The sequence below is a fragment of the Prionailurus bengalensis genome, chromosome B3 (assembly GCF_016509475.1).
Source record: "Prionailurus bengalensis isolate Pbe53 chromosome B3, Fcat_Pben_1.1_paternal_pri, whole genome shotgun sequence".
Classification (NCBI taxonomy): Eukaryota; Metazoa; Chordata; class Mammalia; order Carnivora; family Felidae; genus Prionailurus; species Prionailurus bengalensis.
Window position 1 is genome coordinate 87,113,583 of NC_057355.1, and position 27,066 is coordinate 87,140,648.

At 34.2% G+C, this 27,066-nt stretch overlaps 1 protein-coding gene across 2 annotated transcripts in view; it reads left to right on the top strand.

Annotated features, from left to right (window-relative positions):
- The window catches only part of MIPOL1 (mirror-image polydactyly 1), a 317,520-nt gene that overhangs the window by 253,643 nt on the left and 36,811 nt on the right, over nt 1-27,066 (top strand). For both annotated transcript variants that reach the window (XM_043556024.1, XM_043556023.1), the window contains exon 12: nt 11,153-11,383. In XM_043556024.1, coding sequence (XP_043411959.1) covers nt 11,153-11,383 — 231 coding nt within the window. The remainder of the gene's footprint in view (nt 1-11,152; nt 11,384-27,066) is intronic.

Here is a 27,066-nt window from a genome sequence, read left to right on the forward strand (position 1 = left end):
CTACAGGGGAAATACCGTTCACATTACAACAGGCTTCTAATCAGAAACTATACAGGCCAGGAAAAAGTGGCACAATATTTTTCAAGGACTGGAAGAAAAAAACTGTCAAGGCAAAATTATAGACCCAGTGAAATATAGTTCAAGAATAAAGGCAGAAATCAAGATATTCTCAGAAGAAGGAAAACTAAGAGACTTTGTCATGAGATCTATCCTACAAAAATGGCTAATGGAAGTTAGCTCAAAAGAAAAAAACATGATAGATAAACAAACTTTGGAATGTCAGGAAAGAAGGAAGAACACTGAGCAAATATGGAGAAATATAATAGGCTCTTTAAGTTTTTAAGTTATGTTTGATGGTTGAAGGAAAAACTATAACCCTCTCTGATTTCATTCTATATGTATGTAGAGGACATATTTAAAATAATTATAAATAAGGGAGGGTAGAGGAATGTAAACAGAGGTAAAGTGGAGCTGGTAAAATAATAACATCAATAGACCACAGTAACTTATGTACATATAATGTTATACCTAGAGATACACTAAAAGACATTGTAGGGTGCCTGAGTGGCTTAGTCGGTTAAGCATCCAACTCTGGATTTCAGTTTAGGTCATGATCCCAGGGTCAGGGGATTGAGCCCTTCATCAGGCTCCATGCTTAGCTTAAGCATGGAGCCTGCTTAAGTTTCTCTCTCTTCTCCTTCTACCCCTGCTGCCCCCCCCTACACATGTGCACTCTCTCTCTCTCCCTCTCTCTCTCTCTCTCTCTCTCAAAAAAAAAAATTCTAGATCTATAAAAATGAAATTTCAAAATATGTTCAAGTAACCTACAGGGAAATTGGAAAAAGAAAATAGAAAAAACAAAGAACAACAATAAAACCTCAGGGACAACAAACAAAATAAAATGGCAGGCTTAAGCCCCAACTTAAATGTTAATGATCTAAATATAACAACAGACAGAGATTGACAAAGTGGATTAAAAATTGTGGCCCAATTCTATACAGGCTACAAGAAACACAGCAAATAAAATTATTAAATAAGAGAACAGAAGATAAACCATAGAAACATGAATCAAAGACAAGCAGGAATGGCTATACTAGTATCTTATAAAGTAAACTTTAAAGCACGAAAACTTACCAGAGAGGGGCATTAAATCATAAAAAAAGGAGTCCATGGGGGCGCCTGAGTGGCTCAGTCGGTTAAGTGTCTGACTTCGGCTCAGGTCATGATCTTGCAGTCCATGAGTTCGAGCCCCGCGTCAGGCTCTGTGCTGACAGCTCAGAGCCTGGAGCCTGTTTCAGATTCAGTGTCTCCCTCTCTCTCTGACCCTCCCCCGTTCATGCTCTGTCTCTCTGTCTCAAAAATAAATACATGTTTAAAAAAATTTTTTAAAAAAAGGAGTCCACAAAAGCATAACAATTTTAACTGTGTTTGCACCAAACAAGAGAAATAAAAGTATATTAAGCAAAAACTGATAGAACTGAAAAGAGAAATGGACAAATCCACAATTGCAATTAGAGATTTTGACACCTTTCTCTCACTAGACAGAAGAAAATCCAGTGATATAGAATTCAACATGACCATCAACTACCAGGATCTAATCAACAGTTTTAGACATTCCACACAATAGCAGCATTGGTGTTTTTTTTTTTTTATAAATGCCCACAAAATACATACCAAGATAGATAATATTCTAAGTCATAAAATAAACCTCAATTAACTTAAAAGAACTGAAATCATATAGTGCATGCCCTTCGACCACAAAAGAATCAGAACAAATGTTAGTAACAGAAAGATAACAGGCAAATCTCCAAACACTTGAAAACTAAACCACACATTTCTAAATAACCCATGAGTACAGAAGAAGTCTCAAGGGAAGTTGTATAAACTACATGGAAGTGAGTGGAAATAAAAATACAACATACCAAAATTTGTGGGACACAGCTAAAACAGTTCTTAAAGTAAATCTATAACACTAAAATGAATACATAAAGAAAACTGGAAGTATACCAAATCAACAATCTAAGCTCCTACCTGAAGAATCCAGAAAGAGAACAAAAAAAAAAAAAAATAAGCAGGCAGAAGGAAGAAAATTATAACGATAAGAAGAGAAAGAAAACACTTTACCAATATCAGAAATGGAACAGAGAATAGTACTATAGACTTTACAGATATAAAAATAAGGGATTACTGTTAACAACTCTACACACACACAAATGGCAACTTAGAAGCAATGTACCATCTTCTCAAAAAAAAAAAAAAAAACCAAAACATACAAATTATTGATACATGCAGCAACCTGGATGAATCCCTAGAGAATTACGCTGAATGAAAAAAGAAAATCCCAAAAGCAACCTTTTCATTTATAAAACGTTCTTGAAACGACTTTATGGGGTTGGGGAACAAATTAATGGTTTTTGGGGTTTAAGGAGGGGAAGGAGTGATGGGGAAACATGAGGCATCCTTATGGTGATATAACTGTTTTTTATCTGAACTATAACAATGTCAATATCTTGGTGGTGCTTTTATACTATAATTTTATAAAATGTTACCATCGCAGGAAAGTGGACAAAGGACACCAAATTTTTCTGTACTATTTCTTGCAACTGCATGTGCATCTACAATGATCTCAAAACAAAAGGTTTATCTTTAAAATATTCCCCAAAAAAGGTGATGGAGTGAAGTGTGGGTAAAGGTAAGTTATGGAGCATATGGGGCTGTATATTAAGATAAGGAGAAAAGGAAGGGAAATAAAATTGATGTAATCCTTTTATAATACTGGAGGCCACTTGTTCAAATAGCATTTGTTTATTTTTAAAAATTTTTAATGTTTATTTTTCATAAATATGCAGAGCACAAGTGGGGGAGGGGCAGAGAGAGAGGGAGTCAGAATCTGAAGCAAGCTCCAGGCTCTGAGCTGTCAGCACAGAGCCTGACAGGGGGCTCAAACCCATGAACTGTGAGATCATGACCTGAGCCAAAGTCTGACACTTAACTGACTGAGCCACCCAGGTGCCCCTCAAATAGAGCATTTAAACAACAATGTTCAATAAATAAGTTTTTGTCTGCCTCCTGAAGAGTAGCCACGATGTTAGACCCTAGAAGGAAGCAAAGAAGAGTAAAACATAGTTCCTTCTTTAAATAATATTATAATCTAGTAGGAAAGATAAAACAGGTTACAATGGCTATAAAGGATAGTAGAAAGTGATGAATGATGAATATAATATAAAGGATATGGAGAGGGTATGGGAACTTAGAGGAAGAAGTGTCTCCTTAGGCAAGGAGGGTATGAAGTGTGACTTTGTGACAGTTGTTGCAAGTTGTCTAGATCTTGAAGTGTAGTGATAGGACATGTGGAGGGACAGAAACAGAGCATTCCAAGTAAAGGCAATAGCACGAGCAGTAATCCAAAATGAAAAGTATGAAGGCATTTTCAAAGAAGAGTTTGCATTTCCATTTGACTAGAATAAAAAATTTTGATAGAGTAGGTAGGAAGAAGTCTGAAAAGAAAAGTAGAACAGAATTTTGGAGCATCTTGAATGTCAGGCTAAAACTTGGGACATCAGCCCAGAATTCTATATTCCATGAAGTTATCCTTCAAAATTAAAGGAGAAATAAAGACTTTGTCAGATAAACAAAAACTGAGGGAATTTGTCACCAGAACACCTGTTTTGCAGGAAATGTTAAAAGAAGTTCTTCAGAGAGAAGGCAAATCACATAGGTCAGAAATTCAGATCAAAGTAATTGATGTAGTAAACCAGGAAGTAAACATAGTCACTATCCTCTCCGAAAATGTAGACTTAAGACAAGGTAGCACATACTTCTGCCTTTCATACTTGCTTTATCTTTATTTATTTTAATTCAGTAAAACAAGCCAAACCTGACTTTTTTTTTTCCCAGAATGATTGAAGAATGTTATCAGTAAGTGATAAAGGTTAGGAAAACTAGTTTACTTCCCCCAATTCCTGAAAAACCTGTAGAAACAGGCAGTTGTTTTTAAAAGTATTTATAAAAGGTCTGGGTATTACAAGATTTTATATAAAGTTAATTATAAGTAAATAATTTATTTTAAAAAGTATACATGGATGAATACCCATTCTTTGCCAGGTATTGTGCTAGATATTTTCACATAGCTAGATCTCCACATTTTGTTCTCCTGTGAACTCCATGAGATTTTTCTCATTGTTCTTGAGTTGATAAAATTAATACTCAAAGGGATAAACTATTTTCCTAAGGTCATACAAAGGGGTAAACTATTTTCCTAAGGTCAAATGACAGGACTGAAATTTGAATATACTTCTTCAGAGTCCAAACCCAACATCTTTGCATGTACACCAAGTTTGGCATTTTTGACACATAAGATTGGATAATTCTTTTTTGTGGGTTCTGTCTCTGCAGTGGGGGATGTTTAGCAGCATCTCTGGCCTCTACCCATGAAATGCCAGTAGTACCCCCCTTCTCAAGTTATGACAACCAAAAATGCCTCCAGATGTTGCAAAATGTCCTGGGGGACAAAGTTACTTCTCTTTGTGAACTGTTGGTTTATACTGTGGTATCTCACCTCTAAATTTTTTTTAATTTATTTTTTAATGTCTTATTTGTTGTTGAGAGAGAGAAAGAACATGAGCAGGGAAGGGCAGAGAGAGAGGGAGACACAGAATCTGAAGCAGGCTCCAGGCTCTGAGCTGTCAGCACAGAGCCTGATTCAGGGCTCAAACTCATGAACCATGAGATCATGACCTGAGCTAAAGTCAGAGGCTTAACCAACGGAGCCACCCAGGTGCCCCCTCACCTCTAAATTTTTAATTTGAAAATATGTATTCAATTAAAGTAACGTATATAGAACACTTGGTTGATTGAGCAATTACTGTAAACAAATGAAACCAGAAGAGTAAGTGCATACTATAGGATGATGAGTAAAGTGACTCAAGGACGTAAGTAATACCTGATCATGGAGACAAGAGAAGAAGCGGGGAAAAATAATGTCAACACTCGATATAAATGGAAAAGTACTAGTTGTAAGAATAAGCTGAATCCATGTATGACATTACAGTTGGGAGAAAAAGAGTTCAACAAGCAGGTAAGCAGATAAGCTGAGGAGAACATAAATATCTGCAAGCAGAATGTAGAAGTGGGTCATAAACTTGATAATTCCAAGATGTTTTAAGCTGAGGCAGTACAGAGAGTCGGGGACTAGGAAAATAGAACCGCAGACTTCAGGGAATAGACCAGGAGACATTGAAACTGAGACAGAAACCACTCCAGAAAGGAAATCTGTTACATGCTACTTACTAGTACTATGCCCATGGAAACGTATATTCTCCCTTTGCCTGCTATTGGATTCAGTGCAGTGAACAGCACAGGAGACCATGTACGGTATCATTTGACATGGATTAGAATTATAGTATGAAAGATTACTAAGTAAATATTTTCACAATCTCACTTTCTAAACTCAACATCCAAAAAACACATAATCCATTGAAGAAATGGGTAAAAGACATGAACAGTAACTTCTCCAAAGAAGACATCCAGATGGCAAATAGACACATTAAAAGATGTTCAACATCACTCATCATCAGGGAAATACAAATCAAAACCACAATGAGATACCACCTCACACCTGTTAGAATGGCTAACATTATCAACTCAGGCAACAACAGATGTTGGCGAGGATGCAGAGAAAGAGGATCTCTTTTGCACTGCTGGTGGGGATGCAAACTGGTACAGCCACTCTGGAAAACAGTATGGAGGTTCCTCAAGAAATTAAAAATAGAACTGCCCTACGACCCAGCAATTGCACTACTAGGTATTTATCTGAGTGATACAGGTGTGCTGTATCAAAGGGGCACCTGTACCCCAATGTTTACAGCAGTGCTATTGATGATAGCCAAAGTATGGGAAGAACTGAAATGTCCATCAATGGATGAATGGATAAAGAAGATGTGGTATAAATCTACAATGGAGTATTACTTGGCAATCAAAAAGAATGAAATCCTACCATTTGCAACTACATGGATGGAACTGGAAGGTATCATGCTAAGCAAAATTAGAGAAAGACAAATATATGTTTCACTCATATGAGGAATTTAAGAGACAAAACAGATGAACATAAGGGAAGGGAAGCAAAAATAATATAAAAACAGAGAGGGGGACAAAACATAAGAGAGTCTTAAATGGAGAAGAAACAGAGGGTTGTGGAGGGGGAATGGGCTAAATGGGTAAGGGGCTTACGGAATCTACTCCTGAAATCATTGTTGCACCATGTGGTAATTAACTTGGATGTAAACTATAAAAAATAAATAAATGATAGCAAGGAAAAAAAACATTTAAAAAAAAGAAATAATATATAAGGAAAAAGAAGACATCTCACTTTCTATACAAATTACAAAAGTTAAAGAATTACATAATTTGAAAACTGAAAGAGTGAATTGAAACTTGGTGTATGATATTACCTCATTAACTTCATGATAAACAAAAATAGTTCCCGTTCTTTGTCAATCAAAATTGTGTAAGCCACATGCCTTGGAATTTCTGAGAGTGATTTAATGGCTTTTCTGCCATTGTTTTATAATTTATTCTACTATGGCTTAAAATATTTTCCAATACAACATCATTTAAGACCAAAAAATTGTAATGCTACTGCCATGCTGAGAATGCATCTGAAAATCAATAACATTGAAAAGAGGTTAAATGTGATTTGATTCTATGAAGAAAGCTAAACAATGTGGCCCTAGGGAAGAGCACTGTGAGGGAAAAACCAGCACTAAAACAAAAATATGCTTCAATGGTATAGATTTATATATTCTGGGAATCTTTCCCCTCTATTTCATCTTTATTCCTATAAAAAAATTTCCTTAGGAATACAAGCATCTTGATTTATCGATGTTCTTAACACCTGTGTTCCCATTTTTAAAAATTGCCCTTTATAAATAGAGTATTAATATGTTGGAATTAGGAAGTAGATCATAAGATGAAACTGAAAAAAAATTACAAATTATTCAAAATTCTAAGAAGATAAAGAGTAAGGTCACTGAAACAGAATAACGAAGAAGGAACACCAAAATTTAGATTGAGGAGTCATAAAAGGTTTATCTGAGAAAGCAGCATTCATGCTGAGACCAAATGAAAAAGGAAGTTTGTCAGAGAGAGGAGACAGCATTACAAACAAATCCTCAAACAGGAAAAAGCTTGATGTACCTGAAAAACAGAATGTCAGACTAAACGATGAAGAGGAAGAGAGAACAGATGATACAAGACTTTGTGGCTCTGTGGCCTGTAGGGAGGAGTATTTCAGCTCAGGGAGAAAGACTGTGGGTTCAGATTCTGGTTCTGTCTGATGTGTGAGATTAATTAAATTACTTCCCTCTGATTGTTTCAATTTCTTTCTCTATAAAAATCTAATATTGATAGGACTTCTCTCATAAGTTGTTGTGAGGTTTAGTGAGTTTAAATAGGCAATTTGTTGTTTTATTTTGAGAGATTTATTCTGAGTGCAATGAGATGCCGCTGCAGGATTATAAATGACATCATCTGATTTATTGGGTTTTTTTTTTAATTTTTTTAACGTTTATTTATTTTTGAGACAGAGAGAGACAGAGCATGAACGGGGGAGGGTCAGAGAGATAGAGGGAGAGACAGAATCTGAAACAGGCTCCAGGCTCTGAGCTGTCAGCACAGAGCCTGACGCAGGGCTTGAACTCACGAACCGAGAGATCATGACCTGAGCCGAAGTCGGACGCTTAACCGACTGAGCCACCCAGGCGCCCCTGATTTATTGTTTTAAAAGATCACTCCAGCGATTGCTTCTGTTTGAGAAAGTCTTGATGGGAATTTAAAGGTCTCCAAGGCATTTTGAATGATGAGTAGCTTGTTGAACTTGAGAGTAAAGGATCCCAGTCATGGGTCCATCCAATAGAAAAATGAGATGTAAATTTGAAAAAAAAATTTAAATGATAGAAGACTAGTAAGTGATAAATGATTAGAGAATGAAGTCAGGATACCAAGATTTTAATAAAGATGAAATTTTTAAAAATCATTGATTTTTTTTCCTTATGTTTATTTACTTGAGTGAGAGAAAGAGGGTGAGCAGGGGAGGGCAGAGAGAAGGGGAGAGAGGGGAATCCCAAGCAGACCCCGTGCTTTCAGTATGGAGCTCCATCTCACAGTCACATCATGACCTGAGCTGAAATCAAGAGTCGGACACTTAACTGACTGAGCCACGTCCCCCTGAAACATTGATTCTTCATATTTAATTGGCTAGAGTATACTGAGTAGTGTCATGGACATCATAGACAAATGCAGAATTTTCAAACGAAGCTGCTCACTGTGAATTTTAAATGAGACCATGTATGTGAAATATATAGGAATGGTTAGGCTACAGTTTTTTTTAAAAGGGCAAAAAGCACACTGCCATTAAAGAAACAATGAGTAATTGGGCTTTATTCAAATTAAGAACTTACATTCAGCAAAAGACAATATGAAGAGAATGAAATTGCACTGTACCCCTACTAGAATGGCTATAGTGAAAAAGACTAGCAATCCTACTCTAAGGGAGAATATAGAGCAATTGGAACTCCCATACATTGCTGGTGGGAGTGTAAATTGGTTGGACCATTTGGGGAAACTCTATGCACTCTATGCATCATGTACTAAATCTGAGCATACATACACCCTATGGAGCAATTCTACTTCAGAAATGAGTACTTATGTCAATTATATCTCAAGAAAGTGGGGTTTGGGTGCTTAGGTCCTTCAAAAGGTAATGTACAAGAATATTATAGCAGAGTGCCTTGGGTGCCTTGGGTGGCTCAGTCAGTTGAGCGTCCAACTCTTGGTTTCAGCTCAGGTTATGATCCCAGAGTTGTGGGATTGAGCCCCATGTTGGCCTCTGTGCGGAGCATAGAGCCTGCTTGGGATTCTTTCTCTCTCCTCCTTTGCCCCTCTCCTCTGCTCATGCTCTCTCTCAAATTAAAAAAAAAAATTTTTTAATTTTAAAAACTTTGGGGTGCCTGGGTGGCTTCAGCTGGTTGAGCATCAGACCCTTGGTTTTGGCTCAGGTCATAATCTAACAATGGTTTGTGAGTTCCAGCCCCACATTGGGCTCCACGCTGCCTGTGTGGAGCCTGCTTGGGATTCTCTGTCTCTCTCCCTCTTTCTCTTTCCATCTTTAAATAAATAAAATGAAAAACTTTAAAAATTTTTTTAATCAAAAATAAAAAAATATTAATAGCAACATAATAGTGAAATGATTAAGTATATTGTATTTTCTATTTATACAACAATATTTTTTTCTTCAATGTATGAAATTTATTGTAAAATTGGTTTCCATTATACAACAATACTTCATAACAGTAAAAACAATGAAGTGCATGCAACAATAGGACAAATCTCATAAGCCTTATTAAGTAAAATAAGTCAGACAAACAGTTCAAAAGCAGGCAATACTAATCTTAATAGATGTTGGTAAGTGATTACTTTGGGAGAGGGGAATTAACTGGGAGGGAATACGGGAGAATCTTCTGGGTTTGTTATATATTTTGTTCTTTACATTTTGTCAAGCTGAATACTTTAGATTTGTGCACTTTATGTAATTTAAAATATAATTCACAATTAAAATGTAAGCTATAATCTTTTAAATGTAAAGAACATAAATAAACTTGTCTTCTTAAAGGTTTTGATTTTGTTTGTAGTTTCTGTCTTTCTTGGATCTCTCAAGTAGACAAAGAGGGTGGATTGAAGGAAACTGGAACATGGAATAAGAGGAATCAAAGTGTGAAAGAACATAGAAAGAATAGGGAAATAGGCAAGAGACAGGAATATGGATTGGTAGAAAGAACTGAGAATTGAAATCAGGGTTAGATAAATAACAAGGTGTGAGAATCATAAAGATACTTCTTTGCACTCTACAAATACGGCACTAAACACCATTCTTATTTTCATGTAGTAATCAATTGACCACAGTTTAATAGCAGTCTTTCTTCTTAGGAACTAAGTTGAATCTTGAAATAATTTATTTCGGTATGCTAAGTGTCCCTGTTGTATGTCCTTATTTCTATGTGACACCTACAAAGTGAGCACACTGGAGAGATTTATAGGTTACTTAAACAAAAGAAGAAATTTATAATTACTTTAGTTTGAACAGTTTTAAATAAAGTATCAGACTAGATATTTGGCCAGTGCTAAAGTTCCCTGACTAGCTTTTTGCAGCTTTAAGATTTATATTACTTTTTTTCACATCATCAATCTGTATTATATAGTTAGGTTGTTTTACTTCAAGTCTCCCATCGACATTTCTTTTGTATGCATATACTGAAATGATTTTATTTAATAAAAAAAGAACATCTCCTGTGTGGATTTTAAATTTCCCTTATTAAATATTTATATTTTCAAAATGTCTTTATTTAATTGAGTGAGGTGCTTGGTGCCATTTCAAAATAACCTCAGGTGGTAGGTGTAATGACATATCAAAGATTTGACCTTTAGCATTTTAGGGTTCTATTTGTCTGCATTTTCTTCTGCATTCATTTAGTCTTAATTTATATGCTATTTCTCTGTATGACTTAATGAGTGGATATATTTGGCATGAGATTCATTAACAAAAAGAAAGTATATCTGAATACATATTATTTTTGTGCAGTCAGACTAGTGATTTTAACTTCATTTCTATCTGTGTATGGGCTGATCAGTATTTGTACAAACCTCATTCATTCTCGTTAAGTGCTCAGCGGAAGAAACCCTGGATCTACTAAACTGATGCCCATTCTCTTACTTCTCACTTCTTTGCAGTCAGCTTATTATATTCTTTTATTTACCTAAAGGTGCTTTATTTTCTAATTCTCTGCTATTCCTTTTAAAGAAAATTGAATGTAATATTTACACTGATGTAATTAAATTAACATCTTGCAGCATCTTCTTGTATGCTCTGGTAACACCAATAATCATTTGTCTGGGTAGCTTTCAGCCTAGAAGCAGAGAAATATAATAATTATCAAGGATAATATTGTGATATAAAAATTATTTTTATTTACCCTTTTAAGTATGTCTCAATTGACTTTTAGAAATGGGTATATCTAACTGGAGATTTTTGTTAAGTAGATTATTGGTCAGTAAGACTGCATGTTTATGTTGAAATTATTTTTTTTTATGTTTTTCTCAGCTTACATAAATCTTTATCCCAAGAAGAAAGTCTGAAGGATCAGTTTAACCATACCCTTGGTACTTATGAAGAAGCTTTAAAAAATAGAGAAAACATTGTTTCCATCACTCAACAGCAGAACGAGGAACTGGCTATCCAACTGCAGCAAGCTCTGACAGATCGAGCAAACATGGAATTAGAGCTTCAGCATGCCATGGAGGCCTCCCAAGCGGCCAATGACAAAGTTCAGAAGTAAGTAAAATGATCTTGCATTATTTCAAAAGCCTGGAACAAAACAAAACCAGAACACTTTCTTTTGACAACTAAAATAATATGGTATTTATTATTCATACTGTTGGTGGTTTCAGACAAAGGAGATTGAGACTAATTAATTTTGTTATTTTTTAGATTGCCTATCATATCCATATTTGGGGTCATTTACTTGAAAATCATGGCCACTATTTAGGGCAAACCACCTGTACTTAATAACTGGCCTTCATCAGTTCATGAAGGCCATACATGAAAAACTCCTCTCATAGGTAATAAGTAAAGTTATTGGCAAGGGGAAGAGGTAGTCACGTAATCAACTTTACTTATTTAGCTTTGTGATAATCCTGCTTGAGTTGAGATCATCTGTAAGTGACTTTGTAAGCTGAGACCTCTAGGCACATAGAATAGTTACAGTGGAATTAATTTTCACGTTTTGTTCTTCTGAAGTATTCAATACAGCTTTTCACAGTGCATAATTACATTTGTTTATTTCTGATGATCTTTGCATTTTTATTAAAATTTAAATAAAGCTACAAAACAAGTCAGCCTTATGATAGCTAGCAAAATGTTAACATATATCATACAAAGAAATCACTTGTTAATTTATGGGACTTGAACACTGTAGCAGAATTTCCTAAGACAGCTTTAATGTAATAGAACTTGTCATTTTAACTGAGCCCATCTTCAAGTATTGTTAATAGCATTATGTCATTACAACACTTAATTGTTTTTAATTTCTAAGACATACCTTTTTCCTTAATTATTTTTTTCAGTCTCACAGTATGAAGTAGTGCTAACTTCAAATTTTCTTCTTACACTTCTTATTTGAAAGTAAGTCATCTCAAAAATTTCCCCAACATCCTGGAAATTATGCTTTGAATAGTAACCCAAAGTCAGGTAAATCTGTAGTTAAGACCAATTTTAAAACAGATTAAGAGTTATTCATGCTTATTAAAATCTTTACAGTCAGGTTATCTTGAAATTTGTGATTTATGGTAAGTATTATATTTTTTGTAGGTTTAAAGATTAGGTTTATGTTCAGTCAGAAACTGTTACCCAGTTAGTCACAATGTACATTAACATTCTAAAAACACTAAGGTACATAAGTAGATCTCATTTCATTGTAAATTACAAATCAATAACTTTTGACAGTCAGAATCTAATTTAGCTCTTAAAGTCTACAAATAATTACAAATTTCAGAGTTTTCGTTACATATAATCTTTAATTTGTATTCATGATTAAAATTCCCTTAAACACTGTTTCCCAGAGACCAATTAGATTTCTATAAAATCTTTGGAAACGTCATCAACCTCTTATTTTTTACATCTCCTCAACTACTATTATTATTTTGTGGAAAAAAAAAAAACTTTGTATACCAAGAAGTAGAAATAACATCACCTCAGGTAATGCTTTAAGTTGAACAGGTTTAACCTTTTGAAAAATTACTATATTGTCCTATTCTTCATATTTAACAACAGACAGATCAAAAGGTTTTAATGGAATGATACCAGTGGATAGAGTTTAAATGAAACTGTTATGTAACTTAAATGTTAAATTTTGATGTAAATGTTAAATCTTTTATTCTGATTTCCAGCAGTAAGACTTAAATAAAATATTACGAGGCTTTCCTGTTCATATTCAACCTACTGTATTTTATTTTTAATTTCCCTCCAATGGGCAGTATATCTTCATTACAGTTAATGTGGGCATCAACCTATATAATTGCGTTTAAAAGGATAACCTTCCAGGAAGCCAACTTATAAGACTTTGTTAGATGGTATTAATATTCTCCATATAACCTGAAATTACTGTTACTAGTAATTATTTTTGAAGGTCCTTTGTAAATATGTCAGTATTCTAGGCAGTAATTACAATGTAAACTAAAAAGGTCCACATTTCCCCTTTTCCTTTCACAACCAAATTTCCTGAATGACTGATCTGTGTTCACTATCGTATTTTTCAATTCCCATTCACTGTTGTGCTACTCAATGCACTGTGGCTAAGTTTTATGCTGAAATTGTTCTTTTTAAGATTACCAGTAATTTCCTAACTAAAAAATTCGATGGCCCATTTCTAATTATATTTTTATTATAAAACTAATATATGATCATCCTAAACAATAAGATACTCCTATATCTTTGGTAATATAGCATAGCGGTTTAAAAGCTCAGGATCTGGATTCAAAATGTGTAGGTATGTGAACCTGGACATTTTATTTTAAAACATTGTGCTGATGTAGATCATAATATATGGGTAATAATACTGCCACCTCATAATGTGGTAAGAATTAGATGAGATAAACACGTAATGCCTTTAGAATAATGCATGTTGCATAGTTTCTCCTTCTTTTGCCATTTCACTCCACACTGCAATATCTCATTCTTCAGAGAGGCTCTGTCTTTCAAGACTAAATACCTTTATATACATGGGTTCCTCTGCTTGACACCTTTTACCCTTTTCCCCCATGAAAAACTTACTCATCCAGGAAGATTCAGTACAGCATAGAGGATAGAGGCAGCCTTTGTAGTCAAGTCAGACAGACCTATATTTCAATCCCTGCTTTCCTACTTATTACCTGTGAGATTTGGGGCAAATTACATAACCCCTGGAAGCAAAAGTTCCTCAGTTGAAAAATTCAAATGGTAATACTGCCTTCACAGGCAGGTTTGATATGAGAAATAACCTGGATACCATCTAAAATACCTAGTTCAGTGCCAGTTACTTTATTATTATAAATATTCTATAAATTATTAGTATAATCATGCTCATCAAAAGAACACAACTAGTTCAAGTATCTCTTCTCTACAAAGTCTTCTTCAACTTTCTAGAAAGTTAAATCACTCTCTTCTGTGTGTTGCCATAGTATTTTTGTTAAAAATTCCCCCCTTGAAAATAAAGCCCTCTCCATTCTCCTGTATTTCCTGTCTCACTAATGGTCTTCAGCAATTTCAGCACTGTCCTGATTCCTTCACTGTTTCTTACTTTTCACATGCACTTTGCTGTCAATCTCTATTTTGTTTCCTACCTGAGAATCACCTGATTCCCTCTATTCCATGCTAACTTATTAATTGCATAACTTCAGGCCCTCATCATCCCTCATCTAGACTATTGAAATAATCATAAAACTAGTTTACCTGCCTCTAGCTCGCAAGTTTACCTCCCTCACTGCCATCAGAGTTAATTTTTCTAAAACTTAAATCAGGTTATATTACTTCCCTATTTAAAATGTTTAGGGTCCTTTCATCCCCTACACACTATTGCATAAACAACTTAGAATGGCATATGAGGCCTATCACATTTTTCTGGTATCATTTCCTCCCACGACCCCAACCACAATATCTTTGCACATGTTATTTCTTCTTCTTAAAGCATATTCCTCCCTTCTAGTACCTGGTCAAATTTTTGTTACTCTTTAGTCAGATGTTAATTTAAGTTACCTCTGTGATGTTTCTTTACCTTTTTATTTTCTTAAGTTTATGCTATTTGTTTATTTTGAGAAAGAGAGAGAGCAGGGAGGGTCAGAGAGAGAGGGAGACAGAGAATCCAAAGCAACCTCCACACTGTCAACACAGAGCCTGATGCAGGGCTTGAACTCACCAACCATGAGATCATGACCTAAGCCAAAATCCAGAGTTGGGTGTTTAACTGACTGAGCCACCCATGTGCCCCTTATTGTTTTCATAGTACTTAGTCCATACCTTTGTTAGAGGTCTTAATCATCTGGGTGTTATAACTGCTTTGTTTATATTTTTCCTGTCTACCTGACTCCCTGCAAAATTACCCACCATTGAGCATTCCCAAGACATGGACGCTGTTCTCTTCATCCTTGTATCCACATTCCCTCCACATATTCACTCAGATGCCTGATATAAAGTTGGTACTCTGTAAACACTTCTGAATAAATGAACTAGAACAATTTAATAGGTTGATGAGATGACAGAATAAAGTAAAAGCAGTTCAGATCAGGAATACACAGGAAAATTTCAAATGTGCACTCATCTACTTTAAGCCCTAGATAAAAAAAGTTTTCAACCAACCCAGTACCCAGTGCTAGTAGAAGAGTTTCCTGGAAAAGTGTGAGCTTTGCGGTGAGTCCTGACTGCCTCCCTCACTGGCACCGCCACTCTTAGCACTCTTCTCAAAGTCAGGATATGGGACTTTCTAGTTATCAGCTTTTAGCCCTTTTAGCCCTTGTCCTAACCACCAACTTCCATCAAGTTTAATTACATTTAAAAGACCTGAAATCTTCAGTAATAGTGGAGAGAGACTATATACTATTTCTAATAATTGTAGAATTTTAAATTTATATTTTCTTTTAGAGTCAAAAGAATTTCTTAATTTTTTTTGACCTATAGGAATATTCCTGAAGAAGAAAGCGGTACAGAAGTACCATCTAGAAACTAGCCAATATTTTTAGGCAGAAACACTGATAGGGAAAAGTATAGTGAATATCAGACATTATTGTCCAAGAGCTTCTTGGAGGAGGGGGCGCCTGGCAGACTCAGAAACCATGCAGCTCATGATCTTGGGGTCATGAGTTTGAGCCCGACGTTGGTTGTAGGGATTACCCAAAAATAAAATCTTAAATAAAAAACAAAAAACTTCTTGGCCCAGGTGTCATAAAGCCTAAAGTTTCCATTCCCCTGGGTTAAGCATACTGTCTTCAGGTACTTCTTTTTTTAAAAATGTGTATGATTGTGGAGGAAGAGCACATTATCATTTAGCTTTTAAGTTGCTCTTTGGCTAATCCTGGATACACTTATTTTGGTGAGCTGTGTGGAAGTAGGAGAGAACTAAGAGCAGGTTACCACCACAGGAACTTTGTAAGAAAAGCTTCTCTTAATGATTCTGCCAAGGACCACTCATAATCCTCATTTATTAAAGAGAAAACTGACACACCAGTCCATTAAGTGATGTTTTTATCATCATTAGAGATTTAAGACTCTATTATTCTTTATGCTATATTTTATTTCCCATCTGTCTTTCTGTCTATAGATATGGTTCTTGTGGCCTAGCACAAAAGTTTTCCAAAGGATTTTAAAAACATATTTGACTATACTTAACATACCTAAGCTACACATAATTACTTAAAAGTATTTACAACCAGGCTTATAAGGGTAGAAGTTCTCAGAAGCTTCTAGATTTTACAGTGAAGTAACTTTTATCACATATCATCTTTACTATGGACCAGATTTACACTGATATGATTGAAATCCCTCATAAACTGTAACTATATAAGAAATAGATCAGACAAAAAGATGTAGGGCAAAAGTTGTAAACTTTTAAATGTGTTTTCAAGAAAAAATGTCACTATTTAAAATTTTCTTTCTTTCCATACTTAAAAAAAAACAAGTACTTACTATTTACATGTGTTCTAATTTCCAATTGCATAATTAAAGTATAAAAGATCAGCATAAAACATTTCCTTTTGCAATATAGGGCATCCTAAGCTTTTGAGTGGTATTGACAGAAAAAAAAGAAGAGGAAGAACATGTAAGCTAACAAAAAGTCTTTCCTGCCTCTTGGTCAAATACTGATTTCTGTGAAGAAGTTGAGGTTACAAAGAAATTGTGAATTCTCAGCCCGGTTTCCCTGCTGATGGGTAAGAACTGTCTGTAGTTCTCTTCGAGGTGTCAGGGGAGTCGCCATAGTGTCACACAAGGGTTCTTAGCGTAGAGCAAACATACTTTCCACAAACTCAGCTGCTTAATCTGTTTGCAGGTTGAATTATAAAACAGGGTAGATGACTCTGAGTGCTGGGAAGGGGAACAGAGCATTTCTACAGTTTCTTGGCTTAAAGGGGGGAAAAAAGCCTGTATTCTTATTTTTTTTAAGAAGCCTATGATTTTCATCAAAACACATCACTAAATTTTTTAGTTTTGTTGCTGGCTCCAGATTTTGATTTTAATCACAATAAAAACTAATTGTGGTAATATGTCTTTACATAGATTAATACAGTTGTATTGTTTTCATTAAAATTATTCTGCTTCTTGCCAACTATACCTGTGATGTTTTATTTTTTTAATAAATTCTCAGTTGGACTGTAAGTTGCAAGGCAATAGTACACATGTCTGAACACTGTAAATACTTGTTGATTGAATCAAAGAATAAGTCTCATAAATTCTCAACTCAGCATAAGGTTTAAATCAGCAAATTATTTAATATAAGGTTGAAAGTTTATTTTGACTATTATCAATAAATGGGAGGATTTAAAACTTCTGTAAATTGCTCTTCAAAATGTATTTTGTGTTTGAGATTTAAAAGCTCTGTGAGATATGATACATATACTTCAGCAAATAATAAGTCAATTTATTTGTGATAATCTATCTGCAGATAAACTTCCCAGTCAGCTCTGGGGGCACCTTCTGAATCTAGATCCAATTAGATATTGTCATTTTTATGCTTTTTAAGAGTTTAATATTCTGGATTTCAGTAAATGATAACACATTTTTAAATTAAATATATATTTAACTTATGAAAGACAAACCTTCTTATACACTATCAAATAAGTATGTATTTTATAAAAAGTTTAATTTTATCATACATTCGTATAATGGATCACCTTTCTCATCCATTGAGTACACGTACATAAAGTAAATTTCTTTAGAGCTACTTATGTATATACATACACACAGAGATACCAAGTTTGAGAGATATGTAATTATATTTTTATAAAAATTAGAGTTGGGCTTACACCTTTATCTTTAGAGAATGTCTCACTTTGACATGAAAAAGAAACATAGTGTTAATTGTCTATGGCATTCCTCTCTACCAGGGAAGGATTAATGTAGGATTATTAAAATTGAAGCCTAACACAGAACTTGAAAAATTCTAATGAAGTGTAAAGTAAAGGGTGGAGGCTAAAGAAAAGAAATTCTCTAAATCTAAGAATCTTCACTTTCCCTGATAAATTCCCTTGTATAGTTAACTTTATGGAATGAATCATAAAGAGATTGAGAGTAAGGACTAAAAAAGTAAAATTACAGCGTGACTGCTTATATTTCATCTGCTTCTTCATTTCAGAACCTGTCTTCAAATAGGTGATCTAGAGTTGGGCTAATACACATGTCTGCCTACTAATATAGATAAAACATGTTTCAGATGAGTACAATGGGAAAAAAATGAGAGAAGAACAAAGGAGTAAAATATGAGAGAGATCCATGCTGTTTCCGTTTAAGACTAAATAAAATGCAGTAATTTTTGTTGTTTTTCATTAATCCAATGTTATAGTAATTAAAAGTCAGAAATAAAGTTACTGTCATTTTAGGGAAATTATAGGATCCACTTAATGATGAAAATCATGTACTTTTTAACTAGAACTTGACAGACTAAAAAACAAAACAAAACAGGAGTTCTTATGCCTCAGAAACATTCAAATGTGATTTTCACACGTTTATATGAAATGTAATTTCCTTAGAGTGGCCATATGATCTGACAAGTATCCTTTTCCTTGGTTCTGTTCTTAGCCCCAGTTAAAGCCTTCTTACTGTTTAACCCTTGACAAGCTACACAGCTCCCAGGTACTTCTGTGAAGACAGCTGAAGTCATCCATCCATCTTACCTGAGAATAGTTTTAGAACTGATAAAAATAAGATATGTAAGGTGATTTTAACTTTCTTAATAATACTAACCACTAGTGTACTTTAGAATAATTTTGTAGTAAAAAAGGAAAAGGGAAGCTGTTGTAAAAATGAAATTTTAAGAAGTTTTCATCATTCCTGCTTGGGTGTTGCTCAACCTCATTATACTTGCCAGCTCATTCACAACTTTGTCCTTTGCTTTCCCTATTCTTCTTTTTTTTCTTAAACACATAGAAAATTTAATATGATGTATCTCTCTGTTAGTATAGAAAAGTCTACATTGTTATATAAATCAAGGTCTGATTTTCTTTTAATAAATCCTTAGTATACCCACCTAAAATCTGATGTATACTTCCTTACTAGGTATAGGTTTTATTCCCAAAATATAATTACATAAGACCTAAATTGAACCCAGAAACAAGTAGAAATACTGATTTCACTTGGATTCTACCATTCCGTGTTTAGTTATTTCTCCCCAATAACTCAGGGATTTGCACATGTGCACCTTGGCCTCGAAAAATATAGAATAAAAGAATCTCTTGCTTATTTCAGTATAGCTTTAACTAGTGTTAAAGTCACAAACATTGTCCATACATAAACTTCATTCTTGATCATTTATAGTTAAAAAGAAAAAAATCATTCTGTAACAATACAGTATGTAGTAGTAGCTGAAGTGATCTTCTTTCTTCTTCATATTGTTATATATTCTTGGGCAACCCAACAGTTTTTTTCTGTTGTTCTTAACCTGAGTATAAGAAAATAATAGTTATACTACTATAGATTATTTTTCAGATGTTTCTGCAGAAAGACTAAAAGTGAAAAATAAGGCTCCAAAAATTACATAGTGAACAGTATTTTGGAACTTACTAAACTTAAGAATTTTAATTTTTTTTAATTGCTTGGGCATTTATACCATTCAGACTAATAGTCCTTGGAACATCATCATCATTGATGTTTTCTTTTGCTGCACACAACGGCATCCTAAAGGCATATGAAAGCATATATTAATTATTTCTCTTTATGTTACCATTTGCCATTTCACAAGCTACACAATGGTGAAAATATATATAAATATTTAAAATCTTGAAATGCCTTCTTCCTTAAATTAATTTGCCTTCTGAGCTGTGTATATTTCACATCAGTCTTCCAAGAAGTTCTCCCCTACTGACTGGAGGGCCTAATCTTTCCCAGAGTGGTGGAGTAGCACAGTTCAAGAACAAGAATGAATCTCTGTATAATCACACCACAATGTGAGGTGACCCTAAGACAGAGAACTGACCAGATACACATATGGGTTTTAGGAAGACTTTCTGATGCTCTTTTTTAACACAGCTGTGAGAAGAATGTGGCTAAGACCCAATAGTCATTCTTGAGTAGAGCTGGCAAAGGAAACCATGAGGAGAAGAGAATTTAACACATGGGTGTAAGAGAGCACGGCTTCATTGATGCGATCTGAGGGGAATGCCTAATGACTGGAAGAATCAAACTTGGCAATGAAAACACAAAGCTCTTTTCATCAATTCAAACGCAGACTCTAAAGCTGCAGATGGTCACCTCCAGCCTTGTCTATTCAGTGTGAGGTTTTATAAAATGGCACTTTGGTGAATACTAATAGATCAAAACAAAGATTTAATAACGTAAAGATGTGGTGTTCATTTTTAAATGAGTATACAGGTCAATGTCTCAGAAAAGGATAAAAAGAGTACCTTTTATATGTGGGTCTAAAGTCTTTTTGTTATTTTTCAACTTCAAAAATAAATGACATCTTTAACATACAGATTGTGTTCATGGAAAAGAGTTTACATTCTGAAAAAGAGACCAAAATCAGGGTTTATATTTACACTTACTGATTTCATTGCTTCTGCTTGAGGATTTTCAATTTATAATGTCTGTTAATATCATTTTTTAATATTTTCTTGAAGCTCACTTGATAGGATAAATATATATTATCATTCTCAAGGATGAATCAATCTAATTAAAAATTTAGGCCAAAATATTTTATACTTGAAATAGAACTTTTTTCCCACCCTTTTCAGAGAATGCAAAGAGACATTTTTAGTACAAAGGAAGCCTTTGAACTTTAATGTTGTCTAAAATTACACTTTTGCTACTTTGTGTCTGATTTTCTAAGATTTTACAAATTCCTAATAATTGCTTATATATTAAAAGGTAATTCATTATATTCTAACTTGTTACTTATGCTTCCATAAGTGAATCTTACTCTGAATTAAAAGATGGTATATTTTTTAGAATAAATTGCATTCTTAGATTTGGTTAGCCCTTTATAGTTTATAAAATTTAAGCTTTATTATCCAAAATAAGCTTAACATATGAATGTAAATAACTCATTAATAGCTTTCATATTTCTACTACTTGTGAAATAAATATAATTAGTAAGTCTCTATGCCTAATACTTTTATCTAATAAGTGACACTAACGTATAATAAATCAAAGCACTAGAATTGAAAGTTAAAGGGGAGGCACCTTAGTATCTTGCAGAAGTATCAGTGAACTAACAGGACCCTTGGTTGCCATTAACTGGGTATGTAGAAGTCATTAAATTGTGTTCCTTCTCAGAATCCCCATCTGGAAGGTAGAACTGATACACTTCCAAATGTGGTTGTGAGGATCAAATATGATGCATGTGCATAAAAGTATTTTGAAAAGTATAATGCACTCTATAAATGTAAGCCATTGACTGAAAAATATCTTCTACTCGTATTACACATTTCAAATAAAAAGTTATAATCACCTTTTTGGAACTGGAAATAGTGAGAAAAATAATAAATTTTAGCCTCAGAGACAGAAAGCAAATACCATGTAACTTTGGAAGAAGAGATTCTTCACATAGATCTTAGACTCTGGAAGTAAAAAGGATTCTATGCATTCTCATACATTACTGGGTAGAATGCAAAATGGTAAAAACCCTGTGAAGGAGAATTTGATAATATCTAACAAAATTACATATGCACTTACTCTTTGGCTAAGGAAAATTGCTTCTCGGAATCTATCCTGAATATATATCTCTATGAATATGAAACAACATAGGGATTACAGGATTCTTTCTAACAGCAAACAGAAGTAATCCAGATAGAGTAGTTGAATAAACTATGACATAGTTACATAGTGGAATACAATGCAGCTGTAGAGAGAGAGAAAGGAAGATGTCCATAAACTGCTACTGAGTGATTTCAGGGCATATTACTAACTGAAAAAAATCAAGTACTTATAATAGTCTACCTTTTGTGTGAAAAATAGGAATAAAAGGAATAGGAAGGATAAACCAGAAACTACTGAAAATTGTTAACCTTTGGAGGTAGATTGGAAAGGTTTCCACTGACCAAATTTAGCACAATTTATGCATCAGGAGAAAACTGTATTTGATTATAGAATATTTTTCACATTTTTTAAAAAAATGTTTTTTAATGTTTATTTTTGATCAAGAGAGAGAGAGGAAGGAGAGAGAAAGGGAGACACAGAATCTGAAGCAGGCTCCAGGCTCTGAGCTGTCATCACAGAGCTTGACATGGGGCTCGAACTCATGAACCGTAAGATCATGACCTGGGCCAAAGTCGGACACTTAACCAACTGAACCACCCAGGTGCCCCTGAATATTTTTCACATTTTAAAGTCTATAGATACACATAAAAAAAGATGGAAGATGAAAAGGGAGAAGGTTTTTTTTTTAATGTTTATTTATTTTTGAGAGAGAAACAGAGCATGAGCGGGGGAGAGGCAGAGTAAGAGGGAGACACAGAATCCAAAGCAGGCTCTAGGCTCTGAGCTGTCAGCACAGAGCCCCATGCAGGGCTTGAACCCACAAACTGTGAGATCATGACCTGAGCTGAAGTCAGACTGACTGAGCCACCCAGGTGCCCCTGAAGAAGTTCTTTTTTTACAAAAGAATGACAGTCTATAAATGTTGATAAAATGTTAGAAAGTCATCACCTTATAACCCCCAGGCTGATTAATTCAAGCAAAGGCCATCCATCAGCCATACAAAGAGTTAAAAGTAGCTACTTTAGCACTAGAATCAGGCAGTCTAGTTTGGGGAAATTTACTTAGCATATGCGAAGGAGACCTTAAAAATCAGGAAAAGTTTAAACATGGGGATTTAGGATGTCAGGTACCTTCTTCGAACAATATTTAGGGATTTGTATTGAAATTCACTTTAGAAATTTCTCTTACTCAAATATTCCATGCTTATGTAAGTGATAGCAGATAGACCTAAACTATTCAACCTTTTATCAAAACTCATCATTTAAAGAAATTCACTACAATATAAAGATGTTTTGCCTTAGGAATTTTATCCATATTATAATAGGTACTAATCATTTCTTCATTTAAGTTTTGGTATCTTGTTTATAATAAAATTTTTATGTTAACTTTGATTTTTTAAAATACTGATTGAAATATTGTTTACCTTGATGACTGAGGGTTTTTTTTTTAATACTCCCTTAAATTTTTCACCTGAATTGAGTGCCTCCCTCACCTCACCCTAGTTCTAGCCCTGAATACTCTATAAAAGATGAAAAAGACACTGCTGGAGGAAAAAAAGAAAACACTCCTGGTTTACCCTTATTCAAAAAAATAATAATGAAAACCTACTAAGTTACCTTAGCTTGTGTGATTTCTACTGACTGGTGTTTCATGTTCAGAAATGACAGTTGTATCGTGGAACTGAACAACTATGGTTCTTCCACCCTTGGGAATTTCACCACATTTTTAATTGTGCACTCTCCAGAGTGTCTACCACTGTCTGACTTTATGTTTCTTACATCATGATCATTATCCATACCACCTCTGTCAACCGTTAACTTTGTCTTCATTTCGATCGTCTGTGTAGATCAGTCGTCATGCCTATCAACAGTAAGGTGGTCCGGATTACATTCTAGACCCTAAATGTTGATTTCAATTTGAGAATGTATGGTTTTTATGAATCAGACATAAAGCAGGTAGAGAAAATTACTGTGACGATGCTAGCTTAATAAGTTGAATATTACTTTTACTTTGTAGGCCCCTGGCTTAGTCTGAAGTTTGAAGGTGCATTGAATATTATCTCTACTAGACTCCCAAAGGATGTTGCCAGTCTTTTGAATTAAACTTGAATAAGGTTGATTTGTATTCCCTGTTAATCAAAATTTGAAATGTTGACATTAGAAAATTTCATTCAGTGCTAATTATATATGACTTTTATGAAAGTTAGGAAGGAAAGAATCCTACATTTTAAAGTTTAGTATCAGTCTAAAGCCCTGTGAAAACAATAGTGAGTAGCTTAATAAGCCATCTTAATAAGATGCCTTAATAAAACTAACCAGTTATTCTAGCTTGCTGTGTTTCACTTGGCAGTATGAAAATCAGTGACTCGCTTCCTCCATCATTAATTGAAACTTTTCTGGGTTTAAAATGATGAAAAACCTCAGCAGTGTTACAGCAGTGTTTCCTAGCCTTTCTTGACTCTTGAATCCCTTTGGTAGTAATAGATATTCTCTAGGTAGAATTGTGAGCATCCCTTTTGGTTGATAGAAGAAAAAGAAGTTAATTTGCATTGATTTATAATTTTATTTAAGTGCAATCTTTAATATTCATAATATGTAACACCACATGGTATTTGACTTACTTCAACCATATAAGAAAAAACATAATTTATTAAGTTTTTTTGTGGTGTATTGTTTGGTTTAGACACTATAAATACATATTAAAAAGTAGATTAAAATTTAGTAACATTAAAAATAACTGCTTGTGAGATTATATTTGGAATTCTTAACATTTTACTTTTATTTATTTTTTTAACATTTTACTTTTAAAAAGGAAGTAATAGAGTTTCTTAGCCTCTGTTTGCTGGAATATATCCACAAATAGCACATTATAGATATTTTGGTCTTTACTTCAATATAGCTAAAGATTAATTAAGTTTAATTATTCCAATATTTCTTGTCCTTTTTTTTTTAAGTAACAGCTACTAAATAAGGTGATATGAGAACACAATTTCAAGAGCTGGTGAAGAGAATAGATAAATCTTACAGATTTCTCATTATATCCACATTAATTTGTGTTTCAGCATCAATGTACTTTCTGCGTCCTCTGAGTATTTAGAGGTCCATTAGTGGTGGAAATTAAACAATTTACAAGTGAGGAAGAAAAATATAGTAAAAAACAACATGTTGACGAGCTGTGTTCAACTGAATGATTAACCACCTAAGATACTGAGTTGTGAACATGCTATGCTGATTTTTGATTAACCTCCACCTTGCTCATTCATATCCAGTCACAAATTATCAAAGTAATCCATCTTAAAAGCCAAAATAAAATAACAATGAGCAAAAAATGTTTAATAATAATTTTATGCTTTTACTTCAAAAATGGAAGTCAGAACAGACATTACCACCTTTGACTACATGATCTCCTATGAATTTTTAAATTACAAAAGGAAAAAATGATGCTTTAGAGAATTTTGTTATATAGTTTTGCACACCTTTTTTACTCATCAATTTTAACACACTTTATATTGTTCAAAGGACATTTATTTTCTCAAAAATACATTTTTTAATGTTCATTTTTGAGGAAAAGACACAGAGTGTGAGTGGGGGAGGGGCAGAGAGAAGGGGAGACACAGAATCTGAAGCAAGCTCCGGGCTCTGAGCTGTCAGCACAGAGCCCCACGTGGGGCCCAAACTCAGGAACCCTAAGATCATGACCTGTGAGGAAGTCAGACACTTAACTGAGCCACCCAGGCACCCCTTTCAAAAATACATTTAAAATACTTGATTTGTTAACCACCCCCCCAACACATATAAAGTGAAATAAATTACCTGAATGAGTTAAATTAGGATGTAAATTATTGAAAGAAAAAAATCATTTCCTGGAAAAAGTGTGTGTTCGAGCATATTAAATAAATGTTAATGGTTTCTTTACATATTTTCAAATAAGAGAACATTTTTCAAAAAAGGAAATTTAATAGTTCACTATAGAAAATGTATGTTTTTAAAAATTAAGTAAAGGGGCGCCTGGGTGGCTCAGTCAGTTAAGCGTCCGACTTCAGCTCAGGTCACGATCTCACGGTCCATGAGTTCGAGCCCTACGTCGTGCTCTGGGCTGATGGCTCAGAGCCTGGAGCCTGCTTCCGATTCTGTGTCTCCCTCTCTCTCTGCCCCTCCCCCGTTCATGCTCTGTCTCTCTCTGTCTCAAAAATAAATAAACGTTAAAAAAAAATTAAGTAAATATTTTTCTCATCATGAGCAAAGCATACAACTCTAAGACCTGATGTGCTTATGTTGGCTGACTTAATAAACATTAATCTTTGCTAGTCCAGCTTATACCTTTTATCTTTCCTGTGCCAACACTCTGATTTTGCTCTGAAGTATTCTACAACTTGCTGTTATATGATATTAGCCCGAGAGCTAGCTTTTCCAGTTTTCTGAGTATGCTTAGTATATTCTGTAACTAATAAATCAATAAAACCTTTTGTAATGTACAAACTCCTATCTCTATGAAGCAATTATAAGCAAACTGTAAATGAACACATGAGTCCAAGAAAGGTATGTTGTGATTATATTGACTCTGAAAACATTTGTTTTTCATAGAATACATCATTTATTGTTAGGTATAAACTGATCATAGTGTTGCTCATAATTTTTTGAGTAATAAATCCAGTGGGTAGTAAAACAATAAAAATGTTTATATCATAAGAATACATTTTAATTACTCTGAAGAGCTACATGTTAGTGGTATCTTTGAACAAATTAATAAATATGAATCATATTTCTTATTTAGAGAATGAAACTGAGACCTGTTAATAAAATTTTTATCCTTAGTAATTGAATTTTATATTGGTTTCATACATTTTCTGTATCATATTATGATAGATAGCAAAAATGCATTAAAAACTTTTTTTTTAATGTTTATTCTTGAGAGAGAGAGAGAGAGAGAGTGCATGCACGATAAGGGGGTGGGCAGAGAGAGAGGGAGACAGAATCGAAGCAGGCTCCAGGCTCTGAGCTGGCAGCACAGAGCCCGACGTGGGGCTCAGGCCACGCCACCCCACAGTGAATCCCGCCCCTAGGAGAGGGGAAGAGAAGGCACAC